This window comes from Gadus morhua, chromosome 12 (assembly GCF_902167405.1).
Source record: "Gadus morhua chromosome 12, gadMor3.0, whole genome shotgun sequence".
In the NCBI taxonomy this organism is placed as follows: Eukaryota; Metazoa; Chordata; class Actinopteri; order Gadiformes; family Gadidae; genus Gadus; species Gadus morhua.
Window position 1 is genome coordinate 4,247,564 of NC_044059.1, and position 27,851 is coordinate 4,275,414.

Here is a 27,851-nt window from a genome sequence, read left to right on the forward strand (position 1 = left end):
ATAAAAAGCGTGACAGGTCTCCCGAGCGGAAGTGTGTTCTGCTCTAAACTAGATACGTGAGCGAGCAGGGCTGGGCGAGTCAGTTCATGCTGTATACGTGTTCCCCTCTCCCTCTCCCTCTCTCCCTCTCTCTCTACCTTTCACTCTCTCTCTCTCTCTCTTAAAGACACAGTAGCATCCCAATCCTCCACCCATCCATCCATCTTATAACCGCCCAGCTGTCTGATGTCTGGTAACCTATCTCATGTAGGCCTCAGCCCTCACAGGGGCTCTGGTCTTAGAGAACTGTGTTGCTCTTCTAACGGCCGCGTACAGCTGTGGTGGATGCCACCGCAGGGCCAGTGGAATAACTCCACATGTAAACCAGCATCGCGTTCCCTTATGTGCTCTGACAGAACTGGGTCGGCATGGAGCGCAAGGATGCAAATTAGGATTATATAAACCTGAAAAAAATGGTATCAGTGTATGGCTAATTCTGGGGTTTGTTTGTGTGTGTGTGTTTGTGTGCGTGTGTGTGTGTGTGTGAGACACATGTTAATTTGAAGAATGATGGTTTTCCATTCTGTTACCCATCTTGAGTTTCCTGTTCTGTTTGTGATCTTGAATGATACTGTATATAGGCTTCTTAAACTACTGCAATATTTAAGGCAGAGTGTACAGTCCAAACTGCCCCAATCTCTTCACCGTTGATTGTTCGTTACTTGTATGTTTAATTTGTTTGTTCTTGATTTTACTGGAGAATCTATTCCACACAACACACAAACACGCGCACACACACACACACACACACACACACACACACACACACACACACACACACACACACACACACACACACACACACACACACACACACACACACAGAGTCATCTCACACTACACCAATAACATAGTGTCAAACAATTACATTTAATTATCATAAAAGGAGACCTGGTACTTGTATAGATTACTAACGGCGCCTTCCATTTCCTCAATGATTTGTGAGCTGACAGGAAATAAATCTGAAAACATTCTTGCCTGGGATCATATTTTCTGAGCTGCACCCTAACCTCCACTCTGATTGGCTGAGGTTCTGTGTAGCAGGGTTCTGATTGGCCTAGCTATATTCTAAGCAGGGCTGTGAAAGAATGTCTCCTTAGGGCACAACATGGCACCACTAAACAAATCTGTGTAATTGCACCGTATGTGAAGCAACGTATGAAAATCCCTGAGCCAAGGCTCTCCTGCGTGTCCCGGATGAGTCACTTCGGTTGGCGAGTGGCACGTTGGCTTGCACAAGTGCGCACAGGAAAAGCTCTCTTTCTGGCAGGAAGCGCCCGCTGCAGAACCCATAAATACTCAGGAGCAGCCTGCTTTGTGTTTCAGTGCCCAGCGGTAAAAATAGTCCCGTATCCCGGGGGAAGTGATGACGCGGGCGGGCAGCCTGCATCAGCATCAAAGCCTCATGGACCTTAATGATCACCATGGCAACAGATGCAGAGTGACGCAGGTGAGGATGGAAGAGATGGAGGGCGGTGGTAATTGGCTGGCTGTGGATATGTGTGCTGGTGTGTGGGTGAGTGATGTGTAGGTGGCGAGGAAGACGGTGGGCAGAAATGAAAAGTGAAGAGAGGAGATGATCCCATCTCAGAGATACTCTGTGATCGGAGACCCTTTGTTACGCACAGCCATTTAAATCAATCACCAGGCTTTTATAAACCATGACGGAAGATGAATAAATGTGTTTTTTATGGGTTCATGATTTCACACATTGTGATCGTATCGGTGGGCACCCAACCAGTACCTGAAACAGGCGATGAATCATTCAATTTTAATCTAGATTTATAAGATAATGCTCTGTTAAACAATCTCAGCTGTATTCATAATTTATCCAAACGCATCCATCAGCGCATCCATAATGTGCAACCCAATTTGGCTCCTGTCAGAAGTCAAAACATTTGAACAAAACATTTATACAGGACTGCAGTCACCTCTACCTGGTCAAGCCCCAGGTGTATGCTGTCAGAACTTTATATATTTTTTTGTTAAAGAGCTAATTCAATAAAAAAAGGGTTTCTTTGATACACATGTCAAATAAAGAGGAGATTTAAGCGTGGTTAAATGTACCCATGTTAAGTATCTTGTGTATGGATATATCAGGATTACATTGGAAGTATTCTTTAAAATTAAGATTAATTTAGAGGAAAAAGTCACTTTTAATTAGATCAAAATCAAAGTTAAATTTGTCATTCTTTAAAACCCCATTTGTGACCTAACTTTGAGTGTATGGTAGTACTCTTTCAAAGTACTGCACCACGCATTATCATCAAGAGGGTAATTTCCTGATTGAAGGTAACTTCCATTATGTCATCACGGTGTCCATCACCAATAACCAGTCAAAGTGAAGTGATATGCAACGGAATGCTTTGTACTTGGAGGAAAAACAGTTCCTAAAAATGGCACCTATTTAATTTCCTTTGTGAAATCACAAGTGAGTGTGACACTTGGCGTTATGCCGGAAAGATCTGAATTGCCGGAAGCCTTCTACAGGACTACAGCAATATCATAGAAATACCCTGAAGACACAGTCCTGTATACACTCAATAATGACTAATGAACATCAAGTTGTGATTTCCAAGCACAGTTGTGATTTCTCAAAGCAAACCACACTCATCTCATACCATTGAACCGCTTCTGATGGAAATTTGCAAACATTTTACATACCTTTCAGAAAGAAAATATTGTTCTAAATCTATCTTTAACTTTTTAGGATACATGCACCTGTTTATAACATATCTGCCTAATACATTTTGGGTGGCGGTAACACAAGTCAACATTTCTTCTTCTCCACGCACTGCTACTCCTAACAAGCTGGGTGCATGAACAGCATTTTCAGACATGTTACTTTACTAGTTAGTCGAAAGACTAATTTAATTTGAAATGAACACCAAGTTAAAGCTCCCGTGTAACCAGCTCAAGATTTAGTTGATCAAACATATAAATAAATAATGGTAGATGGAAACCCCAATGCAGTGTGAAGCTAGATAGAGATAATTCTCCATTCTATTGTGGGCCTACAGCGCAAATTCTGTCAGAAATGACAGTTGACATTGGCGCCACCTGGTGGCTGGTGAGTGTGACCTGGTGGCACTGGTGAGTGTGACTTATGAAAAACTGGATTTACAACTAAAGACAAAGGCTTATATGTTATTTACATCCTGGACCTAAAGGTTTTGCTAAAGAAAATCTTTTACTACCTAGTGTGAGGTTGAATTTTCATTACTTCCCATTTCATAATCTAGCCGTTTGTGAGGAATGAGATCCACTTCAGACTATGGGTCGTACAGTGCATTGTACAGCTTAGATCACATCATCACAAACTGATAGATGGCTTGGATGGATTTGGGTTTGTTTGAGGTAAAGGGTTGATTTAAATTGAGATCATTAATAAGAGAAATCATTGCCAAGTTTTGTGGAGTGCATTCAACCCTTTAGCTCATCCTTAATGTGTTTCAGATGGGCCATTGACTAAAGATTTAGAATAGGCAGTTTAGCATAAACAGGCTTGAAATGCTCTTGCCAAAAGTACTACATGTCATCTATAAGGTTTAATTATCAGGTGGACAAACTTGCAGAGTTCCGATTAGCTAAGGTAACTTACCAATCATGACAGCCCTACTGTGAACATAATAAGGAGTGTCTGTGTTTCATTAGAGTAAAGGCTTTAAAGTGATGACTTCAGTTTCAATGTTTACATTTTAGATCAGAAACGCTTTAACAAAAGACACTTTATTTTCTTGTGTAAATAAATTACATTGTCTTTTCTTACAAAAATAAAAAGAAACCCTCCAACAGCAAACGTTGGACATGCACATGTCAGACAAACGATGACAAATGAGTAGATTATTCATTCCTGCCGTACCACAACGGTAACTAAAGTCTCCAGATATCCATACAATTTACCGATTGCGCTCCATCTCCCTTAAACTAAATGAACCACGCTAGTTTAAAAATAACATGAGAGGAAACACTGGACGCCATTTTAAAAATAATTATAAATTCAAAGAAACCACTGGAAGTTCAGGCGGAGATTCTTGCGGAGGATACCCAGGTTTGAAAAAAGCAAACATAAATCGAATGACAGCAGTAGCACCTGGACTAAACATGAACAGAAAGTCATACAGAGATCACATAACGTAAAATGTACTTGGCAAACACCAACAACACAATTAAATCCAAACAGCTGTTGACTTTTCCATGAGCCAAGTATTAAAACTGATGTACTAGGCATCTTCATGGGTTCCTACGGTGGAACAAGGCTGTCTAGCAAGTGTTCCCAAAATCTCTCAAGGAAACAATGACTGTGCTTTAGTTTATTCGCAAATCTTCCATGCCAGCGGGAGTTAGCCGCTAACCTCTTCCAGCTAAGGGCTAACCGCTAATGGTGGAAGAGTGATCCGGTTCAGAGAAGTGCCTTTACCGGGGCCTCGGTTTGTAGCCTCCCAGCCGTTGGTGGTGGTGGTGATGGTGATGGGTGTCTGACAGACCTGTTGGGAGAGCAGGGCACTCTAGTGCTGGTTTTTCATGCCCCCCTGGGGCCTGCCAGGCTTCTTGTCTGGCTGCATCTGACCCCGGCCAGCGCCACCAGGCATCCCTCTGCCACGGCCGCCAAACAGACCTGGCCATAAAGAGAGAAAAGATGCACAAAGTGAGCTTCCAGGAGAGTTTAAACGGCCCATTGTCTTGCCATTTCAAAAACGTTCACTCTCTGGGCGAACCCCACATGGAAGGACCACTACCTACAGTCCCTTTCACATTGTGATCTCATATCTCCAGTTTCCTACACACATCAACAAGTACATTCTCCACGGCTTCTAGTTAATTACTAATACAAGTATCAGGCCAGGGGACGGAAAAACGGAAGCTTCGATCCCACAGACAACCACCAATGTACCTCTGCCGGCTCCACCCCCACGACCTTTGCCTGGCTGGCCTTTGTTCTGCTGCATTCCTCCGCGGCCGCGGCCCTTGGACACCACCTCCTCCTTGACCATGTCGATGATCTCGTCAGGAATGCGCAGGTACTTGATGGTGCTGCCGCGTATGTAGCACTCAGGCATCCTCCAGAACTTATCTCCGTCCTGCAAAACAGGGTTAGCAAATCATACTTAACTTAATGCACAACTCAGGACACCCTGTCGCCTTATGGAAGGCTGTGGACATTGGGAGAAGGAAAAAGTATCATCAGAAACCCTAGCCATCTCACTATACCCCCCTCACTCCCCCCATGTCATTATTAGTTTTTGTTATGAACAGTCTTTGAGTGGTCAAGAGTCGACTTCCCTTCCCGCACACACAATCAGCTAAACATCTGAAAGTAGATCCAAAACTCTGAACTTCTTTCAAGCTCCATGTCCACACACACACTGCCATAAGGAGAATATTACCCTGGAGGTGCAGATCACTTCTCTCAGGTTGATGTTCATCCAGTTGTCACAGCTCACCAGGTGACCGTTGTATGTCTCTCCGTTCTTCAACTCCACCAGCTGCCCAGAAACAAAGCGTTCACTCACGATATTACTCTAGACACATATTAACAACATACAAGTACAAATGAGAAATAACACATAATTCCACCACTCTTGAGACCTTACACTCTAGATGGATTTATTCAAATAAACATTTTCTGTGTTAGGGCACTTGTAGTATGGTGGGTCTTCCATTCGTTAAAAGTACATCTCCACAGGCCTGCCCTTACCTTTGACGAATATAGGAGCTGCGGTTCTGATTGGAAAGTTGCATGCTTTTCATTTGCATTTCCACAATATTGTCTTATAATCACATACTACGGCTTGGAGTAAACAGTTGTATTTATTATTGTGAAACTCAAGAGGACTTGGTTTCTAACAACCATGCGTTATGCTGATGGAGAAATATTCGCTGAAGTGGTTTTATTAATCAATCCTTACCATCGGGTGGTTCTGGGCCGTCTTCAGCAACGAAAGAGGCAACTGGAAGGTAATCAGAGAGCAGGGATGTTATCGAAACAGCATACTGCTTCACATTACGCAGATCTGCCAACACAGCTTGGCTGTAACGTTTCTGCTCACTATTTTTATTTAGGTCATTCATTTTCAAATTGTTAGCTGCTTCGTGAGATTTATTTAATATCAGCGAGGGCCATTTTCTGGTTGTTAGCAAAATATAGCTAACGTTGACAATACATCGTGGACATTAGGACTATGTTAACCTAATCACCCAAATAGTTCACAACAAAATAGTTAATATGAACATCCTGCACATATATCTTTTTACAACCGCCAGCGAAATACTCACCATTTTTATAATATTTATGTGATTTTCACGCTGCTCTAAACAACTACACTGGACAGGACGCGGGGGATTTCTTCTTCACCTTACTTGATCAAACATACATAGGACTCTACCGCCCCCTGCAGGTAACAATATACATACCAGAGATAGTACCCCCATATCGCCCCCTACAGGTAACAATATACACAGCGACTACCCTCCGCCCCCTACAATCTACATTGCTATTGCAGGCACACACCTCTACCCCATGCCAATAGGGGGGGATCGAGATGCACGTTTCCGCCGATCTGTCTATTATCAAACCCGGCCGCCCGGCTTTTGTTGGTTTGTTGCGTGTGTTTTCAGTTTCTTGTGTCAGTTGTGCTCTCAATGCTCATGTCACATTTAACTTTGCAAAATATACGAAACGAGGTATCTAAAGTCTGTCTCGTTGGGAGTTATTCATGTTAAGCCCTCAGGAATATATTTGAACATCGACTCGGCTCCCATGACCCCTAAGACAACTGCCGATTACTCTTAATTGAATCGAAATAGTTGCATGTGGTGGTGATAGTCACCAGTTTCTGCCTATGAAACACAATCGAAAGGAAGAGACTTTGGACCCGGATTTCATCAGCAACACTCCATGAACCGCATGTAATCATCTTCGACTCACTGTCTCCTGTTATAATAGTCCTCAATGAGCCGGTTCTTGTGGCTTGTACCCAAGCACAAAAATAGCAACTATGCTTCCAAGGGCAGGAAAGGACTTTTTGGTGCGAATCTCGTTTTATTCCAAACCCTTTTTTCAAGGGAGATACTTGATAGTCACAAACACGTTGAGCGGAGGAGGCATGTTGGCGCTCGGCGACTTTCTTCAGCAAACCCGTGAGAAGCGAAAGGATCCGGAGAGAGTTCGGGACTGGACACGGACAGGTGAGGCATCAGTGACTGCGCAATTATATTCGGGGGGTTTTATCAGCCCTTACACCTGAATAATGGTCTCTTCAAATCTGTACTGCCCTACAGGACGCATGTTTGCAGTGGGATTTTCCATGGGACCAGTGCTGCACTACTGGTACGGCTGGCTGGATAAGTTCTACGTCGGCCATGCGTTGAAAACAGTCGGCAAGAAGGTTCTGGTGGATCAAATGGTGGCATCTCCGACCCTTGGACTGTGGTACTTTCTCGGTGAGAGTACTGAGGAGTCATTCATTTCCACAGCAAACGGCGGTATTTTATGATGGGATAAAACACAGGAACTAGTGCACAGATCCCAGCACAGTCCCTAAAATCGTTGTCACGTTCATAATCTTTCTTTATTCATGGCAGGTATGGGTGTTATGGAAGGTAAAACCTTATCCAAGGGATTGGAAGAGTTCAAGGACAAGTTCTGGGAGTTTATGCTGGTAAGAAGCTCCAAAACATTGTGGGACGGCATTAGGGCAGAGGCTACATCCACCCAGACTACTTTGGTGTTAACTGACCTGAATGTATCTTTGCCGTAGGCCGACTGGTGTGTGTGGCCTGCCGCGCAGATGGTTAACTTCTACTTCCTGTCACCCAAATACCGCGTCATCTACGTCAACACCATCACCTTAGGTTGGGACACCTACCTGTCCTACCTGAAGCACAGGGTGAGTGCAGATCATTCCTCATCATTTCACCTGGAGCAAGCAAACTTTTATTTTTCACCATATTTGATGAATGGGCCTTCATGCTATTGATAGTTTATTTATTTGCTAGAAATGTATATTAAATAATTTCTGTAAAACAATCCGGAGCATTAGGCTACTGTACTTTAGGCACATCGGTTAACAATGGTTAACAGTCTGTACTTTATGTAGCATGAGTACCTAAACTAATAGTTTGGGTTTGTTGTTGATGTTGCCAGGACGACAGGCCGCAGGCTGTGTCGGTTTCAGACTGTAGTACCCCGGACATACACCAGGAGGACCCTCAAACTGTTGACTCAACCAAGCCACAGGAGCAGGAAGTTTAGAGCAATAATCCAATACTCCTCATGAAGATGAACACTCTTTTGGTTTCTGTTCACCCGTACAATACACTTCCTGTCTTTGTTTCCCAGACAGGAAGTGAGGTAACAAAGCAGTAATCGACCTGCAGAAGGGCAGCTATGAGATTGTCAATGAGGAAGAATAGACAAGAACTGAGCTAGTTATTGACCTATTTACTGGATAGGTTATTCTGCCGGACAAAGTGTCGGACATAAAGATTATTGAACCACTAAGAGGGGAGAGGATCTGTGGGTCAGTTATTGTCATTAAGTCAATATGTTTTAATTATGTTTTTGCTGAAGTTTAAGACATCAAGCCCAGTGGTGGTTGATTCAATCACCAGCAAGAATGTCTAATTTTACACTCAATGAATGAATGAATGACATCTGGTGTTAAAGGAACCTCACGTAGTGACTTAGCCCCCAGCAACTTAAAGATATCAGGTCTCAGGTCAGAAACTGGGGTTGTACTCGGTCGATCAGATGACAACCTAACACTTACCAACTGCTAGCTAGACTTTATTCAGTAAAGCACTCTCCACTGCCAAGGTAACTGAATTCCCAGTTAAAGCTACTTTTTTTTTTAAACAAATTAATGCATTAATCATTCATTCAACATCCGTCCATGCAGAATTAGATGCAATTAATTATTACTATTTCAGACGAGTCAATTGTTTTGTCAAACCCGGCTTAATATTTGAAACCGTGCCTGACTTTTGGCCATGCAATGGTTAGAAGCTGTAGAAAATGTATACCTAATCTACAGAAAGTATTAAAGAATTTTTATTTAAAATATTTATTGTGAAGAAATTGTACGCAATATTTAAATTCCAAATATGCTGTCATACTGTTATATATATATTGATATATGTATAAAATAATTATTTCTGAACCTTGTTTGATGCCCAAATGTTTTTGTCTTTTGCAGTTTGGCTACATTTGAACTACCAGTTAAGGGATATTTAATGTTAGGCACAAAATGCCTATTCATGTCATTAATGAATACTGACTAATATGCATTTGCATTGACATTGCATTGAAATTAGTATAAAATAAGATCAGTCGGGAAAAATGCTGACCAGACGTTTGAAATGGACACCAGTTGAACCAGAGGCTAATAGTTAAGCCATTATCAAAAGGTCACCAATTGAGTGATTGGAACAGATGAAGAGCAGTCGTGTTCCCATCTTTTGCACTAGGAGGCAGCGGAGACCTTTGTTTGAAGCACACCGCTTTTAATAATTCGGCATCACTGTCCAGCCAGCGTACGACAGCAATCTATACTGCGTGTCCTGGCCTGTATAGACCTTTATTTAACCAGAAGTTTTCAGCTTTGATCAACAGAACAAACAAAGCTGGATTTTCCGTGAATGGGACGGACAAACATGTCTTGGCCTGTTAAAGAACTCTATTATACCCAACGTATTGTACTTCGATCAACATAATTAACTCAGCTCGATTTGCTGTGATGGGAAAAACTTGTGCACAAGCAGAACGACCAATTTTCATCCCCAATACTCCCAACGGAGCGCCCTATGGCGTCACAGCACTAGGCGTCTTTACAGGCTCGGATTTGGTCATGAATGATCACAGGCAGTCTCACGTTTATTGTTTTTTAATGGATTTTTCCATAAACTACAATAGATGGCAAAAGAACAATCCAAATACAGGCACAGATCGGTATAGTAATTCGTAAACCTACATCGGTGTGTCCCAGATCTTAGATGTATGACATTTTAACTAAAACTCTGCTCTTGCGTTTGAAGTATCGAAATATTTGTGAAATTTTGAAGCAAACCAGTGTCAAAAAATAACTTCTTGCATTAAGCTTAAAAGTGTTTGCACGGTTATAATTGTTTATATATATATATATATATATATATATATATATATATATATATATATATATATATATATATATTTCATTTCATTTCATTTCACAATGCAACATTGTTTTATAATTGAACATTTCAGAAGACAGGATAAATTAAGGTTTGTGAAAGTAGACCTAAATAAAGTAGGCCACATACAAATAAAAAAGGTTATAATGCGTTTATGATGCACATATGTCGCAAAGCCTTTCACATTCATTGAAATTCGCACTTATAGGTTCAACCATTAACCCTTCAAAACAATCATCACCATCATCCCCGTTTCAATTCCAACATCGACTTTCCCTTGCCAAACTTCTTACCTCATGATGTCGATTCCAATACGTTACTTTTATCACATTCTACTTCTGGTCTTTGCTTTGAGTATCCTTTCACCAATCAACAGAAAGCTTACATAGGCCTACTTAAAAACCTCATTGCTAATCAAATACAAAAACAATGCAAGAAGAAGAAACTTAGGCCCGGCCTTGTGAAGCATCTGAAACATTGTGCTTTAACCTGACAACATTCGCAAGTTGAAGTTGTGTATCTACGTCATCACCGCGCTACGTACACCTGGACGGCCTGCAGCACGGAGACAAACATAACCACACCATTTTGTGTGTGTTTTTATGCAACAAAGTGAACCAACAACTGAACCTATTCCACTTTGAATCGTCCAATCCCTCTACCTCTGGATGAACCCAGAGTTGTCTTTTCCTCTGCAGTTGTCCAATCCCTTACAGTTTGTGGGAGACATTTGTAACGTAAAAGTCAATGTAAAATATGGCACCACATAAACATGCATAATAATGATTTGTTATTACTCCAAAACCTTGTGTTGTGTCACCAGGCAGGTGACATTTCAATGGTGTCTACTGTACAGTCCACTCGACGTTTCAATAACGTTATTTAAAAGTTAACGTTTAGTCGGACAGAAAGAGGTCTTCTTCAGTGGTGTTTCCGGGGCGCTGTGCCAGACTATAACACATTTGAATATGAGTTATTATGGGCTATGTTGCAGGGTAAGGTGAGGGGGGGGGGGGGGGGGGGAGGTTCTGTGACCGTGTCCCATTGTCCGTCCATTGGCTGCTAAAGTATCAGTCACGGTGTGTTGGGAGGCGGGAAGGGGTCAGGGGTGAGGGTTAGGGATGGTCTCTCTACAGGTCGTCGCTCTCCACCAGCGCCCCGGGGGCCAGTTGGCCGGCATCAGGGAAAAAGGCGGCCTTCACGTCCAGCCCCCGCTCCGTCAGTGCTGCGTAGCGGCTAGTCGACGGACGCACCTTCCTGGGCTTGGGCTGGTTGGGCTGTTGCCATGGAGCTGAGGACACAAACAGAACGCTTAACGCTCGGATTGTTCTCTGCTCCACACCCGTTTTGGATCGGGCTCCTCAACTACTGAATGTTAATAATTAAAATTTCTATAAACCTGGGGATGAAAGCTTTTTTGTTGCACATTTACTTGTGAGTTGTTGCTGGTGCCATGGCCTAATAATATCAGTTTTCAGAATGATCCAGTGTTATCTTTTGCATTGGAGAAATAAAATATATGACTACTGAACTCACTGTTGACGTCCAGACGTGCGGTGGTGGACACGATGCCCGCCTCGTTCTTGGCTGAGACTGTGTACCAGCCGGCGTCCTCCTTCATGGCCGGCTGGATGATCATACACAGGTAGCCACAGTTGTCCTGGTGCATGCTGGGAAGGACAAAGATAAGTTTAGTTGAACAATAGCAAATTGTCTCCTTTTTTGTGTTCGAACCTATGGCCCTATATAGTGTGGATATGAACCAATGTGGGGTAATTCTTGCACCTACCTAACTCTGTTGTGAACCCACCTCACTCAGTCTGTGATGTGCACGTGGTTATGAACCTACTTCACTCAGTATATGTTGTGAGTTGGGACGTGAACCTACTCACTCTGTTATCTGTGGGGTTTGAACTAGAGCTGTAATTTAAACGCGTTATTAAGGGCGTTAACGCAAACCAATTTTAACGGCGTTAAAAAAATTCTTCGGCTCAAAACAAAGAAGCAGTAGCCTGACTGCTATGTTCAAATGACATTTGTTCAAAGCAGTCGTTTAATTGCACTATAGGCTATTTTTTTGTATCGTCCTGTTTTGATCAGTATATGCCAATGTTGTTATCAATAAAAAATCATTTGCACAAGGCAAGCCGATGCACTTCACCATGTTGATAAGAGAATTAAAATGAGAAGAATTATGGGACAAAAAAATCAAGGGATATTTAGCATAGAAAAATAATTTGCGATTTAATCGTGAATTAACTATGACATTAATGCGATTAATCACGATTAAATATTTTAATCGCTTGACAGCTCTAGTTTGAACATATGACTCACTCGTACCACGCTGCATTGTTTGTGGCTTTTGAACCTAACTCACTCTTTTCGTGTTATTCATCCGATTTGAACCCATTACCTCCCTTTATGTCACGTGTGTGGGGTTGTGAACCTACCTCACTCTCTCTGTGTTATGTGTGAGGGACTCGTTCTCCCTCTTCCAGAAGATCTGTGGGAAGGGCACGGCGGTGACCCGACACTCCAGACGTACGGGGTAACCCTCGGCAACGCTGGTGTTCTGCAGCTTCTCCACGAAGGATGGGGCCTTGTGCATCTCTTTGGCTGCAGAAACATCAAATCCTCCATGTTAATGCGTTTCCATGACAACATAATGAAATATTTATCTATATGTACCATGTGACGTCAAGATAACAGCCTTGTCAACAGCCTACAAATTAAGACTTTGGTCACTGTCTTTCTGTGCCAGACAACCACAGTGATCCAAGTCACGGATTAATTTGGAACTCATTAGCCGTAAATACAAATGTTCTATTTCCTATTGATTTAATCTTGATCAACAACTGTTTTGCTTGTTTATAGTACCATTATATCTCAAGATTTCTCCCTTGATGAGTTTATCCTTGCCCTGAAGAGAGTTAGAATTTATAGGGCGTCATAGAATGTACCGCACTTTGAGAGTGAACAGTGTTCAAGAACTCTCCAAATAAAACAATGGAATTGACCGGCAATGTAGCATCTGAAAAGCCAGATAAACAAGAGAACCTGTACCTGCGACAATGAGCTCCAGGTTGAAGGAGTTCTGTCCCGCCCGGTTACTGGCGATGCAGGTGTAGATGCCGGCGTCGCGGCTTGACACAGGCTCGACCACCAGCGAGTGGACGCCGTTCTCCCTGACCAGCATCTTGTGGGCGGAGTCTGGGCGGATGGTCTGCCCGTTGAGCTGCCAGAGAAGGTCGGGTGTGGGCAAGCCACTCACCTGTAGGAACACAGGTGTGTATGCTTAGTGCCCAAGAATGTTATCAACACAACGGCTGTGTTTCAACTGGGAGGATTGTTCCTAAATAGGTCCCGAACAAGCACATGATAGGTATCAAGGATGAAGTAAGCCCCCCCCCCCTCAATTGTGACACAGTCAACATGTATAGCTGCTATTCATGGAGTAGATTCATGGAGCTCAGCCTTGGCACTTGGTGGCTGTTTAGGCTTGTAAAACGTGTGTACATTATGAGACCTATAATGTGTTTGTTGGCGGACCTGTTATATGCTCGTTAGGGGACTCATAATAAACTTGTTAGGAGTTAATAAAACTCCAGTGTTTGTGTTGTGGTTGTAAGTAGCAATCCAACCACCAGCCTATTTATAAAAATCCTTCGCTTTTCCAGTCCATGGAAAAGAGAGAGGAAAACCTGTAAAAAAATGCCCATTTTTTTCCCAGCATGCTTCACTGCAGCCCAGCTCAGTGCTTTAGTAAGTTCACAAAGGTCACTCAATGCTAATTTTTGCCTTCGAGACATTTTTGTGAAAAGAAAAGTCTGGCTACTAAGCAACAACTCGGTCTATAAATAAATTCTGACTAAAAATATTGTTGATATTAAAGTCTGATTGATGTTGGCCAGAAAACCCTGACAAGTCTAAAGGACAAGCCTCACCAGAGAGTCTGTGAACCATGGAGATCTAGTTATTTCAGTAATTTATATCTACATTTTATTTTAAGAAGACTGGGGAAAGCGAAAGGAGAGGATAACTGAATAGAGAGGAATTACTGCATAACTAACACAGCGTGATATAGCCTAATCCCTGAACAAGGATACTGGCTGGGAGATTGCATTACTCATGGATGTACTTTCTTGTTTGTCTCTGTGTAAAGAAACAGGAATGCCTGGGAGAGTGTGGACTGAAAGGGATTGTTCCAGAAGCAATACAGCTTCCAGGTTCCTTCTAAGTCTTATTTAGCGGCCCACAAACCCTCTATCTATCTCAGATCATTAATACTCTCTGCGTGTTATAAGGGCAGAATGGTGGGTAATGAGGATTCATTGTCAGTTAGCACAGACATTTAAGTACCAGGAGTGGATTAGTTTCCATTTTGGCTTGATTGTTGAATGAGTTGGAGTGTGATTGGTTATTGAAGGCTGATTATCGACTTATTGATGAAGGGATCAGGACAGTCTCTACCTTGCAGTCCATGCGACAGAGACGGCCCTCCTGGACGATGAGGTCACCTGGTGCCTGCAGGAAGTGGGGGCGGAAGTGGCGCTCCTGGATGTTCTCGTTCTCATCACCGCTGTCACGTGACCTGGACCTAGGCCTAGGGAGGGAGGGAGGGAGGGAGGGAGAGAGAGAGAGAGAGAGAGAGAGAGAGAGAGAGAGAGAGAGAGAGAGAGAGAGAGAGAGAGAGAGAGAGAGAGAGAGAGATCTGTTTTTGCTCAAAGTGCCTAAATAGCTAAATTGATTGTGTGTGTGTGTGTGTGTGTGTGTGTGTGTGTGTGTGTGTGTGTGTGTGTGTGTGTGTGTGTGTGTGTGTGTGTGTGTGTGTGTGTGTGTGTGTGTGTGTGTGTGTGTAATTGAAACTCACCTGCGGCTGTGTCCAGGAGTGGAGCGTTGGCTCCGCCCCCTCTGGTTCACTGCCTGAACCATCATCCTGCCAGTGCAGCTCATTTTCCCCTGGTAGAGAGACCCCCGTTAGCAAAGAGAGAGGGAGAGAGATGAGAAAAGAGAGAGATTATAAAGAGAGAGAGAGGAAAAGAAAGAGAGAGTTAATGACTTTCCGACACTTGACCAGAGGGGAACAGGAAGTCGGGCGTGTGAGCTGTTTGACTTCCTCTTGGAATGCCTCTGCATCAATGCCTTTTCCTCTTCCTGCTGGCATCCTTTTCTCTCTAATGAGTCCTTGCATACCTGACCTGACCAATGACCCAGTAATGAACCTAGATCTTTTATACAAAATTTTGAAAGGTCTCATGTGGTCCTGTATAAATGCACAGACAAATGATTCCTAGCCATGAGAGAACTACTAATCACTTTGTATTTGTGCACTTTTTTTGCAATATGCTTGTGTTTGATTCGGTTAATTGTTGAAGCAGATATGAAATTCAAAGTTGTTGAAAAATCTTTACAAAAGTAAAAAATTTAAAGACTCTAAAATTGAACATCTTTCTTAAATCTCTGGTTGTTTTGCCTGTGGTACCTGTGGGTTGGCAGCCATGATGGTGTAGTTGCCGTCATCGTCCAGCAGGGAGGCAGCGGTGTGCAGGGAACAGGTTCCGTCCGCCTCGCGGCTGATCCGGTAGTGTTCGCTCCTCTTGGAGATCTGCTTGCCGTCTTTAAACCAGTAAATCTGCACCACACACACAAAACCACACACACACACACACACACACACACACACACACACACACACACACACACACACACACACACACACACACACACACACACACACACACACACAAAAGACACAAAAGGAATCAAAGACAATAACACCACATCCTATACTGCCCAATCACATGTGGAAACGAAATTTTACACGATTGCTAAATTACATTGATGAAATCAAAAATGTGCGAAATAATCCCACATTTCACAACTCTATTATTCCAGCAGAACCCACTACCTTAGGTTTGGGGTCTCCGTGGACCTTGCAGGTGAAGGTAACGGGCATGCCCTCGAACACCTTGAGGTGCTTCAGCTTGTGAGCATAGGAGGGCGGGGCCCCTGTGCCATCCGCATCTTCGTCGTGCTGCACGTCGTCGTCCGACTCCTCCACCGGCGAGCGCTCCAGACGGAACTCGATCTCACTGATCAGACGCTGCTCGAAGCTGGATACCTTGTACTCCTGAGGGAGAGGGAGAGACACATGGGGGGGGGGGGGGGGGGGGGAGAGAGAGAGAGAGAGAGAGAGAGAGAGAGAGAGAGAGAGAGAGAGAGAGAGAGAGAGAGAGAGAGAGAGAGAGAGAGAGAGAGAGAGAGAGAGAGAGAGAGAGAGAGAGGAATGGAGAGAGACATGGAGAGGGACATGGAGAGAAAGAGAGAGAGAGAGAGAGAGAGAGAGAGAGAGAGAGAGAGAGAGAGAGAGAGAGAGAGAGAGAGAGAGAGAGAGAGAGAGAGAGAGAGAGAGAAAGCGATGGAGGGAGAGGGAGAGAGAGTGACGTGGAGAGAGATAGAGATAGAAAGACAAAGACAGACAAGTTTGTTAAAGATACAGTAGCATGTATTGACTAAACTCTCTCTTTTTGAAAAGTACACTTTATCACGTTTATATTGTATTATAAGGGAAAATCCAAATCAAATAAATAAAAAAAGATATAGTAGTTAGTATTTTTGCCCTAACCCTAACCTGAGGCATTTCAACGTAAAACAGGACATGTGGGACCACCAAAGCAGAAGGGATTGAGAGAGCGCTTGTGTTATACAAAGTATTTGTTGTTTTATGGAGTTAGAATCATGCCAAAACCCCTCACACACGCAAAACACGCATAACGTTTAACACGCACACAAAACGTGTTTTACTCACACACAATGATTCACACACACGCTCAGTGTGGTTTGCAAATACAAAACATCATTCACATCACAAACTAATGCATTTTGCTTCAGAAACAAATACAGTATGTTTTACACAAAGTACAAAAAAAAATCCTTAAAGTATGCAAAACAATTCTACGAGTACGGAACACGAAAGCTGCGCGTGGATCGGAATGCATTTGCGCACGGATCGGAAGGCATTTGTGCACGGATCAGCAAGGCGGAAAATTAGTGCCAAAAGTCACGTGACTAACAAATGTCCTGTGATTCACACTACACAACAACAGGTGGCGTTGTTCCGGCCAAACCGCACGGATTCCGTACGGCTTCCGTACGGTTTCCGTGCGGTTTAGCACTTGTGCGGCCACACCAACCGCGTTACTCGCGTTGGACAACGCGAGTAACGCGCCTGACGCTTGACCAGTGTGTGGTGGTTCAACGCTTCCAACGCGTCAACGCGCCAACGCAGCTAGATGAGTCCATGTCCATGCAAGTGAACGGAGCGTTCCCTCTTCGTCATAACTATCAAACCAAACATCCTTCACATTCACTGAGCGAACATTATGAAAGTAAAATGCACATTTCTCGCTAAAAATGCTTCCATAAACGCATTTAATGGCGTAACTATGTAACTATTTCCACCCAGAATAAAGAAAAATGTCGGCAGTGGCTGCGCTGGAGTCCGAGGTAGGAAACCCAAACGCCGCCGTGTTTGGGTGATAGAGTTTAGATCGGGTTAGATTAAATAATCTCGGATATAAATAACAATAATCGGGTTAAATAACTTCACATGGTGTGTCTGGTGTGTTTCCAGCATTCGTAGTGTTGATCAGCAGAGAAGCAGTCCGCCAAGACGTTGAGGTTGCTTAGCAACCAGAGACTCTGTCCATGCAAGTGAACGGAGCGTTCCCTCTTCGTCATAACTATCAAACCAAACATCCTTCACATTCACCGAGCGAACATTATGAAAGTAAAATGCACATTTCTCGCTAGAAATGTTTCCATAAACGCATTTAATGGCGTAACTATGTTACTATTTCCACCCAGAAAAAAGGAAGATGTCGGCCGTATGCTTCTGTGCAAGCTCACTACTCTCTGCCAGTGACGTCGGGTCAAGCTCCACGCTGATTGGCTACCGCGGCTAAGCGTCACGCGTTGGAGCGTTGAAAGTTCAATTTTCTGAACTCCGGGCGTTGGTGCGATGGGCGCGTTACTGCGTTTACGTGCGTAATTACGTGCAACTGCCGCGCCTAACGCCCCCAACGCAACGCTTCAACGCTTCAACGCGTGTACCGCGCCTAAACCAATGGTTCCCTATGCAAAAATGCCGATTTTCAACGCCCCTAACGCGAGCAACGCGTTTGGTGTGGCCGTAGCATTACCGCGCCATTCTAGGGCCAGTTAGTGGCCTTCTTGGCTTTCCATAGAATCCACACACGGTTGGCCGGCATCAAATTAAGATTTTGGGGAGAAAAAAAGATTGTCCCGGCGACCTTAAACTGACTCAACAGCGCCACCTGCTGTTGTGTAGTGTGAATCACAGGACATTTATTTGTCATGTGACTTTTGGCACTAATTTTCCGCCTTGCTGATCCGTGCGCAAATGCATTCCGATCCGTGCGCAAATGCATTCCGATCCGTGCGCAAATGCATTCCGATCCACGCGCAGCTTTCGTGTTCCGTACTTGAAGGATTTTTTTTTGTACTTTGTGTAAAACATACTGTATTTGTTTCTGAAGCAAAATGCATTAGTTTGTGAATGATGTTTTGTATTTGCAAACCACAATGAGCGTGTGTGTGAATCATTGTGCGTGAGTAAAACACGTTTTGTGTGCGTGTGAATCGTTATGCGTGAGCAAAACACGTTTTGCGTGTGTGCGGGGTTTTGGCATGATTCTAACTCCATATTGTTTGAATACTTTGCCCGTCTTGGACTTGGTGACTGAATCACGAGAGGAGAGGAGGTGTCACGTTAAAATTGTACCGGGGGCGAAAATTGTACCGGCCTACGTCATCGTTTGTTTACATCCTGACAACCTGCCCGGCAACAGACGACGCGATGCAGAAAACATGTTTCCAAACGACGAAATAACATAATACAGATAGCGGATCGCTATCTGTATTATGATAGATAGCGATAACACTTGTTTTTACTTTATATTTGTATTGTATTTAATTGTTTAATCGAAACAATAAAAAAATTTGCCCGCGAAATGGGCGATCGCGTCAAATGACAAATGTTTTGCCCGCGAAACGGGCGATCGCGTCAAATGACGTAGGAGGGTTCTTGAAACATAATACAGATAACGGATCGCTAGATAACACATTTACTTTATATTTGTATTGTATTGAATTGTTTAATCGAATTTAGCTAGTAAACTGAGTGTTTTAAGCAGGTTTCATAGTCTAGAATGTTCAAGAAACTTCCTACGTGATTTGACGCGTCATTTGACGCGATCGCCCGTTTTGCGGGCAAATTTTTTTATTTTTTCGATTAAACAATTAAATACAATACAAATATAAAGTAAAAACAAGTGTTATCGCTATCTATCATAATACAGATAGCGATCCGCTATCTGTAATATGTTATTTCGTCGTTTGGAAACATGTTTTCTGCATTGCGTCGTCTGTTGCCGGGCAGGTTGTCAGGTTGTCAGGATGTAAACAAACGATGACGTAGGCCGGTACAATTTTTGCCCCCGGTACAATTTTAACGTGACAGAGCCATCACCAAACCATCACTGCTGCTACCGCAGAGCCACTCAGCCAATAGAAAACCAGTTTAGAGTAAGGCGCGGTGACTCTCAAAAGCCCCAAACTAATAAATGAAAGCGCAATTATGATAGGTAAAGGTGCCGTCACTTTGCAATCTAATTAATGCTGACATCATTTTTGAAAATCATCATATTTTCCGAACACGCAATCCGGGTTCGGGTCGACAGACATCCAACACAAACATGCCGATAGCGTGTATAATAGACACGAAAGGTGCATCCTTCCGGCATGAAACCTTTGGAACTATATCAAAGCTATAGGCCTGGTAATGATGGGAGGGACCACATGTCCTAACCCGCCGATTGGCCCCTTGCACAATTCCGGGACGCCAGTGATCCCGTATGCCATTATTCACCACGAGACATAAAACACCCCGACCGGCTCTGCCCAAAAATTTCCACCCAGCCATCAAGTTGTCTTCATCCTGAGCCAGAATGTTGCCTTACTCCTTTCTCCTTCCTCCTCCTTATTCCTTCTCTCCTCCCTCTCCCCCCTCCAGGGCAAATCTGTCATCCTCTGTAGCTCCAGTGGGGGAACATCTGCCCCGGCGCGGGGCTCCGATGACACACCCAGCCCATAATGACAGGCCTGCCGCCCAGCTGCAGAAACAGCCCCTGTCAGCCATCCCACCAGCACCGAGTCCCCTGTGACATCATCATCTAGCCATCTATCTCTCATCTATTTCTGGGAGCAGAGGGTATTTTTTAGAAAGGATTCATTTTATAGATATGTAACAGTTATTTATTTTAGCAAGGCATTGGCAAACTATTGTTTATTGAATGGATCCCCATTAGCTGACGCCGCGGCGGCAGCTAGTCTTCCTGGGGTCCTATTCCGCCCGGAGACGGCTAAATAAAATGTCCTCAGAACGACACATAAAATGTAAGCCTCGATGTTGCGGAGGCTGTCAATCATATGTTAAAAGTGTTTTCATTTTGCGCAACAGGTCTTTAAAGGGTGCTTTTAAACAAGTTCAATCAATCATACGGGTTCAAGGTTCTGAGAGATACTTTATCATTCCTAGGTCAACACACTCTTGACACCGGTTCAACCAAGTGGCGCTACCGCCTATTCACCCCCCGAGCAGATTAAACAAACAGTTATGTAACCGTAGCAACAAGCGCCATTATGACACCCTTATCAAATACCTTATCAGGTCATTCTCATACTAGAAGCATTGGGAACAGGTCTAATACTTCAGTGTAACGTCCACACACAGGCCTACACACACACACTCACACGCAAAAACATACACAAACACATACACACAAACATACACACACCTTTTTAAAGGTGGGAGGTAGGAGTTTTTATGAACCTTTTGCGTCAGAGGCTTAGAAACTTTGTTACCTACCTCCATATCAGAGTAGAGAAGAGATAGATTTCGAGAGGGATAAGGATATAGAGAGGCAGAGAGAGAGTGAAATATAATTGAGCATATGAGATAAGAGAGTGACTCTTTGTAGAAGCTGCTGCTACTAAGAACCTCATTCTATCAGGAGATTTGTTAGTCCAAAACAAATAACTGGAACAGTATTTTAATGAGCAGTGGTTTGGCTGTAAACTAGTGTGTTCAAAGAGCGGTTTCTAACACAAACGTTTCTTGTGGTACACATGTTGTGTACAAGAACACAAAACATGCTCTTGAAAAGGGTTTTCTGTGTGTGGCGGTGAAGATTGAAGGGGGCTGCGGTTGGGGTGTGTCAAGGTTTATAGATAAAAGCTGACAATAAATCCATCGGCAAGGCATTAGAAGTCAAACATGATACATGCTGCTCAGTCTTTAACATGCCTGGATAATAAGTCGAGTTACTTGCGTTTGTAGATGAGTTTGTGTTTATGTGGGTGTGTTTTGTATGTATGTTTGTGTCTATTTATGTGAGTATTGTTCACGTGCGTATGTTTATGTGTGTATTGTGTATTGTGTGTGTGTGTGTGTGTGTGTGTGTGTGTGTGTGTGTGTGTGTGTGTGTGTGTGTGTGTGTGTGTGTGTGTGTGTGTGTGTGTGAGTGTGTGTGTGTGTGTGTGTTTGTTTATGCGTTTGTGGGTGTTACCTGCGTTGGGGTCTCCTCCTCTGTTTCTTGCGTGTTTAAGACACTGGCAGCGTTGTCGGCCCCCAGCAGGCGACGTGCCATCTTCTCCTCATAGGTTAACCTCTAGAAGCAGCGTTTAGTGGGTCAGTCACAACACACACTTGCAGCTTCAACTTTAACTAAGTTTAACGAGTGAGTCAATCAAAATGCGTTTTAGCTTTCACCGAATTTCATAGTGTGTGTGTGTGTGTGTGTGTGTGTATGTGTTTGTGTGTGTGTGTGTGTGTTTGTGATTAATATCGTACAGCACTATGTTTGTTAATCAATGTTAATCTTTTTTTATTATTAACCCATTCACATTTATTAAAATCCCCAAAAGTCATACAGCTGCACTAATGTACACCAGTGCACGAACATGTGTCGCACAGTGCCAAACACACACACACACACACACACACACACACAACCCCACCTGTTGGCCATTGCTGAGGCGTTCCTCCTTGAAGCGCAGCTTCCTCTCCAGGTCCTGGATCACGGCGTCTTTGGAGCCCTGGATGTCCGAGTCCGAGGTCGCCCGCGGGGTCCTGTTCAGGGAGGGTTTCCTTGGCAACGCCCTGCTGGAGCACAACCAAGCCCATCATCACACATATACATGCACACACCCTTCCTGTGGCACTTTCACTTCCTGTTCTCATGTTTGTCAATTGAGTGAAAGATAATTTACTAATTTGACTAAGGCACACAGTGGAGAGAGAGAGAGAGAGAGAGAGAGAGAGAGAGAGAGAGAGAGAGAGAGAGAGAGAGAGAGAGAGAGAGAGTTTTATTTGAGTTTAATTGAATTTAATTGAATAGAGAAGGAATCTTAAGGGAGGTTGAAATTATCTTTTAGTCTTTTCTCAACATTTACCGTCACAGGAAAAGCATTTTTGGTAATTGCATCCTTCTCGTGAGAACATTTGTTTGCAAACACCAGAGAACATCATATTTGTTTTTCTAAAAGGAATTCAACTTGGCTGACGTCCAAAACACTCAAATAAACAGCAAATGGTGTGCCGTTCGGAAACAGTTTACAGGTCATAAAGTTGACAGCTCTGACATTGTACGAGCAAGAACACCTTTCATTCCATAGTCATAACACGTTTAATATTTTCTTTCCATATTAGGGCTAAAAATCTTGCACCTTGACTTGCTGTGTGTGTGTGTGTGTGTGTGTGTGTGTGTGTGTGTGTACAAGACCTAGTCTGTTTTTTTTTTTTCTTGTAAACGCGTTGCATAAAAATGTAAACATTCATTTGTTTGTTGGAGCAGACCCCCTGCGCCACATTAGTCTCATTACATAACACAAACACACGCCGTCCCGCACATGCACACACACACTCTCACACACACACACACACACACACACACACTCTCAAACACACACACACACGCACGCACACACACACACACACTCACACTCACACTCACACAAAACAGGAGCCCGGTATTGGAACTAGAGGATTAGAATTAGAAGATAAGATAAAGTGGAAGCGATGAGGTAATGACGTGGGCTCAGGTCATGCTGTGTGGGGAGGTGCGAGGACCTACACAGTGCTGTTGCCCCTGGGCAGCCCCATGGCGTTGACCACCGGGCTGGACGGGGTCCGGGGACTGGAGGGGCTGGAGGGAAGCATGGAGGACAGGTAGCTGGAGGCCGGGGAGGGGGGCACGGAGCTGAAAGGAGAGGAGGTGTTGGAGCGGGCCGGCGAGGAGGTGGGAGGGGAGGGCAGGCAGGGGGGAGGAGGGGGAGGTGGGGGAGGGGGGAAGTCGTTGGCGGAGCTCGAGGGGGAGGACAAGCCACTGGCGGAGCTGAAGAAGGGAGGAGGGGGCGGGGGGAAGGAGGGGGAGACGGGGGAGTCCAGGCTGGAGGTCTTGGTGAAGGGAGGCAGGGTGACTCTGCTGAATGGCTTGTTGGAGGGGAGGGGAGACATGGGGGAGGAGACGCTGGAGGTGGAGGAGCTCGAGGACTGGGTGACGTAGCCCCCCCCGAGGGGCCCACTGGTGCCCAGGGGCCCGCCGGCCCCGGGGACCTGGGCGGCGATGAACTGCTTTGGCCGGGCGTAGTTGAAGGTGCTGGTCTGCATGGTAGCGCTGGTCTCTAACTCCTGGTTGGACGGAGGAGGGGGCAGCGGCGGGGACGGCGGCGCAGGTGGAGGAGGTGCTTCCTGTGGTGGATGCTGCTGCTGCGCCGGAGGCGGGACTTCCTGTTGCTGCTGCCAATTGTCTGCTTCCTGCTGTTCCAGGAGGATCTGCTCTTGCAGCTGTTTGAGCTGGGAAGCGTTCCTGGAAAGAAGACACTCAGGATTAGTGATAGCTCATCATCAGAAAATGCCTGCCAACATCACTCATCCAAGCACCAAACCTCGAAAATAGATTACCAAGATATTTCACTGGTTAAATATGCATATCTTGCTGTTGCGAGAGGTTCTATCCGATATTTTCTCAGTGGGGTGGTGGGGTTTGACATTGTCCCCCGATATACGATGATATGGAAAACATGTGGAAACACGCGTGGAAAACCAACGTGCATGTTTGCATGTCTGTACAGATGGAATTGTTGCTGGTTTTCAAAAGGCTAGGTTCCACATTTACCACTTCGGACGATGGTCATCTCATTCAACACGTTTTGTTCCTAATTGATCCCTACGAGAATCAAGTTTAGGCTAAACGTTGCAATCAGTTTCTTCCGAAAGGTGACTGGGATACTCTGCCAACACTCAACATCCAATCAACACACAGCTCCAAAACCCTGCCAACACTCAACCTCCAATCAACGCCAAGCTCACTCAACAATCAACATCCTCTCAGCTGCTGCAGGACAGAGATAACTGAGTCTCAATGTTACAACGTCTTGTAAAAAGTGAGAGCAGACTGCAGTGTTGAGTCGGACCCAAAGCGTCTGGTTTCCTTCCTGCAGCTGTCTGAGAAACAGGAGGACCTGTAATCGACCAGCTCCAGGCCCAAAATGGCCACAGTTGGTCTCAGAGCCTAATCTGACAGAAACACAAATGAGTAGTATCATTTCCTCATTGCTCAAACTGCACAGTCAGACAGCATGTGGAACCCCTGGTGCAAAATATTTTTAAGTTTGTGTGTGTGCATGTGTGTGTGTGTGTGTGTGTGTGTGTGTGTGTGTGTGTGTGTGTGTGTGTGTGTGTGTGTGTGTGTGTGTGTGTGTGTGTGTGTTTGTGTGTGTGTGTGTGTGTTCTAGAAGGGAAACACCTGCAGTAAGAGCAAGGGCAGATAGGTTATCAGCTTTGTCCAAACACCAGCCTGTCAATGAGATGTCAACGCCAGGCTGCCCGATAGAACATGAGCAACAGATGAGATGCCAACGCCAGGCTGACAAATAGAACATGAGCAACAGATGAGATGCCTACGCCAGGCTGACCAATAGAACATGAGCAACAGATGAGATGCATACGCCAGGCTGACCAATAGAACATAAGCAACAGATGAGATGCCTACGCCAGGCTGACCAATAGAACATGAGCAACAGATGAGATGTCAACACCGGGCTGACAGACATAGCACATGATGGTTGTTTTATAGTATATATACTATATGTGTGTGGTGAGGAATCACTACTTTTTTTTAAGAAAAGTTCTTGAAAGCAACATATTTGATTTAATTTTTGAGCATCATGGGAAGATACATGCAGCAATTTACCAAAAATATATTCCATGAGACTGCGAGTGTACATGATTGTTATCTGGAAACATTCCCATCGTGGGCAGTAACAACAAAGGAAACAAAGGTGAGGGGGACTGACCATCGTGGAGGGTGTAGGATTGGCCATGGCTGAAGTCAGCCTTGGACCAAGTTCATTTGCTATACACTACGGGTTGAGTGGACACGTCAGCAAGTAAAGGAAAGAAATCTGCACAACAAAGAAGTCAGTAGATGTTCATGGCGTAAGTTGGCAAACTTTGCTAGAGTGGCAATGCAAAATGCAAATCCAAGAAGAATGCAAACAAATTCCTTTTCAATGACTAGTAATTATATAAACAAGGTTTATATAATTTGTATTTAACTGTATATTATAGTAAAATTAGATTCATATTTCCATGTCAGTGTGTATGTGTGTGTGTGTGTGTGTATTTGTGTGTGTGTGTGTGTGTGTGTGTGTGTGTGTGTGTGTGTGTGTGTGTGTGTGTGTGTGTGTGTGTGTGTGTGTGTGTGTGTGATCATGATAGTGTGGGTGAGTGTGTGCATGTGTGCGACCATGGTAGTGCATATGTCCATGTGTGTGTGTGTAATCATGGTAGCCTGTGTGTCTGTTATGGTAGAGAGTGTGTGTGATGGCATGTCTGAGGTACATACGCGGTGCTGATCTCAGACGGAGTCAGTAAACCATACATCTCGCAAGAATGTGACATTCCTCCAGCTCCGAGTTCACCTCCAAATATCTTCCAGATGTTTAATAATCAACTTGTTCTACGTTCCTCACCCTGACACACACACGCGTGCACACACATACACTGTTTTATAACACACACACACACACACACACACACACACACACACACACACACACACACACACACACACACACACACACACACACACACACACACACACACACACACACACACACACAGTGATTGTGAGTTATTGTAGACTGCCCAAGCCCAGAGAAACAACTGTTTAAACTCCAATTATCTCTCATTAGGCCTCCTCTGTCCATTACTGAACGCATCCGTTAGGAGAGACATTAGCTCTAATGAAAGTCATCCATAAAGAGGCCAACTGAGCTCGAATTAAACTCATCCGTAGGCGAAGGAGAACATGAACTCCGCTCCAGCTGGTTCCCTCTAATTCCGACTCTACTTGTTTTATTTCCATGGTTTCCTCCCTGCCGCCGCGGACCAGATGACTGTTCGCTTTATGTTTTGGCAGCACCACGGCAGGCAGCCCGCTCATTCCTTTTTTGGCCGTGGTCTGAGCGCCAGCAGAGGAGAAAAACGCTCTTAATTTCCTCTGAACCAGGGCCCCAGGAAAATACTTTGCCCACTGGGCTAGTGCCCCCCCCCCCCCCCCTCCATACCTTACTACGAGGACCCCTGTCCTGAGCTCACAAAAAACCCTGCCACATAAAAGCTGGTCGAATTTGTCTGAAAAGATGTCCAACATTTTAACGATGTCTTTCTGGAATGTTCTGGAGTATGTCGGTTGAGGGGAAGGGGGAGGGAGGCGGTGCGTGTGTGTGTGTGTGTGTGTGGGGGGGGGGGGGATTGTAGCTGACATCACTCATTGCCTTAAAAGGAGTTTCTCTGCTCTCTATATAAAACAGCTAGAGACCTTCTAAACAAACACCTTCATTCATTGCTACCTCCATCAACAGAGAAACCCATCTCCCTTTCTCTTTTCCCTTCTCTCTCTCTCTCTCTCTCTCTCTCTCTCTCTCTCTCTCTCTCTCTCTCTCTCTCTCTCTCTCTCTCTCTCTCTCTCTCTGTCTCTCTCAGCTCACTCCCTTTCTCTATCCCCCTCTTTCTCTCTGTCTCTTCATTGGTGCTCTCTTTATCTTTCTCTCACTTTTTCTTTTCTCCCATCTCTCTCTCTCTCTCTCTCTCTTTTTTTCCCTCCCTCCCTCTCTCTCTCTCTCTCTCTCTCTCTCTCTCTCTCTCTCTCTCTCTCTCTCTCTCTCTCTCTCTCTCTCTCTCTCTCTCTCTCTCTCTCTCTCTCTCTCAATCGTTTCAGCAGCAGGCTGTGATGTACAGTACAAGAACAGTATAAGATTTGAAATTCGCGACTCGCTCATTGACCTTTGAGTGACATTCAACCCAGATACAGAAAACCCTTCCACGCAGTTAGACAATACCTTAATGTCCTTCAGTCCGAGGAACGAGCTGTGTTTACGTGGGCAGTGGATCTGCTGGGTTGGGGATTACAAAGGTCAACACATTCTGCTCTAACGGCCCCCGAGAAACGCTCTGCATCTCATCTCAGAATGGTGTAGACGTGTCAGTGGACCTA

At 44.4% G+C, this 27,851-nt stretch overlaps 3 protein-coding genes across 7 annotated transcripts in view; 1 reads left to right on the forward strand and 2 right to left on the reverse strand.

Annotated features, from left to right (window-relative positions):
* Positions 1-3,747: 3,747 nt before the first annotated feature.
* Positions 3,748-6,443, reverse strand: lsm4 (LSM4 homolog, U6 small nuclear RNA and mRNA degradation associated). Its single transcript, XM_030373444.1, has 5 exons — positions 6,316-6,443; positions 5,949-5,990; positions 5,427-5,525; positions 4,934-5,120; positions 3,748-4,657 (listed from the first exon to the last, which is right to left on the reverse strand). Exons 1-5 carry the CDS (start codon positions 6,316-6,318, stop codon positions 4,548-4,550), a joined length of 441 nt encoding a protein of 146 aa, XP_030229304.1. The 5' UTR covers positions 6,319-6,443; the 3' UTR covers positions 3,748-4,547.
* Positions 6,444-6,593: 150 nt separating this feature from the next.
* mpv17l2 (MPV17 mitochondrial inner membrane protein like 2) lies at positions 6,594-8,455 on the forward strand. Its single transcript, XM_030373441.1, has 5 exons — positions 6,594-7,227; positions 7,321-7,482; positions 7,624-7,700; positions 7,800-7,928; positions 8,186-8,455. The coding sequence occupies exons 1-5, from the start codon at positions 7,038-7,040 to the stop codon at positions 8,291-8,293; spliced, it is 666 nt and encodes a 221-aa protein (XP_030229301.1). The 5' UTR covers positions 6,594-7,037; the 3' UTR covers positions 8,294-8,455.
* Positions 8,456-9,907: 1,452 nt separating this feature from the next.
* palld (palladin, cytoskeletal associated protein) overlaps positions 9,908-27,851 on the reverse strand; it is a 55,468-nt gene continuing 37,524 nt past the window's right edge. For 2 of the 5 annotated variants that reach the window (XM_030373437.1, XM_030373435.1), the window contains 11 exons: positions 23,424-24,158; positions 22,309-22,453; positions 21,858-21,959; positions 16,118-16,339; positions 15,692-15,841; positions 15,080-15,168; positions 14,680-14,812; positions 13,273-13,480; positions 12,660-12,825; positions 11,746-11,879; positions 9,908-11,500 (listed from right to left, as the gene is read on the reverse strand). In XM_030373437.1, the coding sequence (XP_030229297.1) occupies positions 11,340-11,500; positions 11,746-11,879; positions 12,660-12,825; positions 13,273-13,480; positions 14,680-14,812; positions 15,080-15,168; positions 15,692-15,841; positions 16,118-16,339; positions 21,858-21,959; positions 22,309-22,453; positions 23,424-24,158 (2,245 nt within the window). In that variant the 3' untranslated portion in view covers positions 9,908-11,339. The remainder of the gene's footprint in view (positions 11,501-11,745; positions 11,880-12,659; positions 12,826-13,272; positions 13,481-14,679; positions 14,813-15,079; positions 15,169-15,691; positions 15,842-16,117; positions 16,340-21,857; positions 21,960-22,308; positions 22,454-23,423; positions 24,159-27,851) is intronic. The other 3 variants (XM_030373436.1, XM_030373439.1, XM_030373438.1) reach the window with 3 other exon arrangements.

Bases quoted from the DNA above. Each gene is read 5' to 3' on its own strand.
- mpv17l2 (XM_030373441.1), top strand. From the start codon at position 7,038: ATGCTTCCAAGGGCAGGAAAGGACTTTTTGGTGCGAATCTCGTTTTAT. The intron at 7,228-7,320 runs GTGAGGCATCAG...ACTGCCCTACAG, and splicing joins TCGGGACTGGACACGGACAG to GACGCATGTTTGCAGTGGGA. The intron at 7,929-8,185 runs GTGAGTGCAGAT...TGATGTTGCCAG, and splicing joins TGTCCTACCTGAAGCACAGG to GACGACAGGCCGCAGGCTGT.
- lsm4 (XM_030373444.1), bottom strand. The intron at 5,526-5,948 runs GTAAGGATTGAT...GTTTCTGGGCAG, and splicing joins CGGCCCAGAACCACCCGATG to CTGGTGGAGTTGAAGAACGG. The intron at 4,658-4,933 runs GTACATTGGTGG...CTTTATGGCCAG, and splicing joins TGGGGGTGGAGCCGGCAGAG to GTCTGTTTGGCGGCCGTGGC.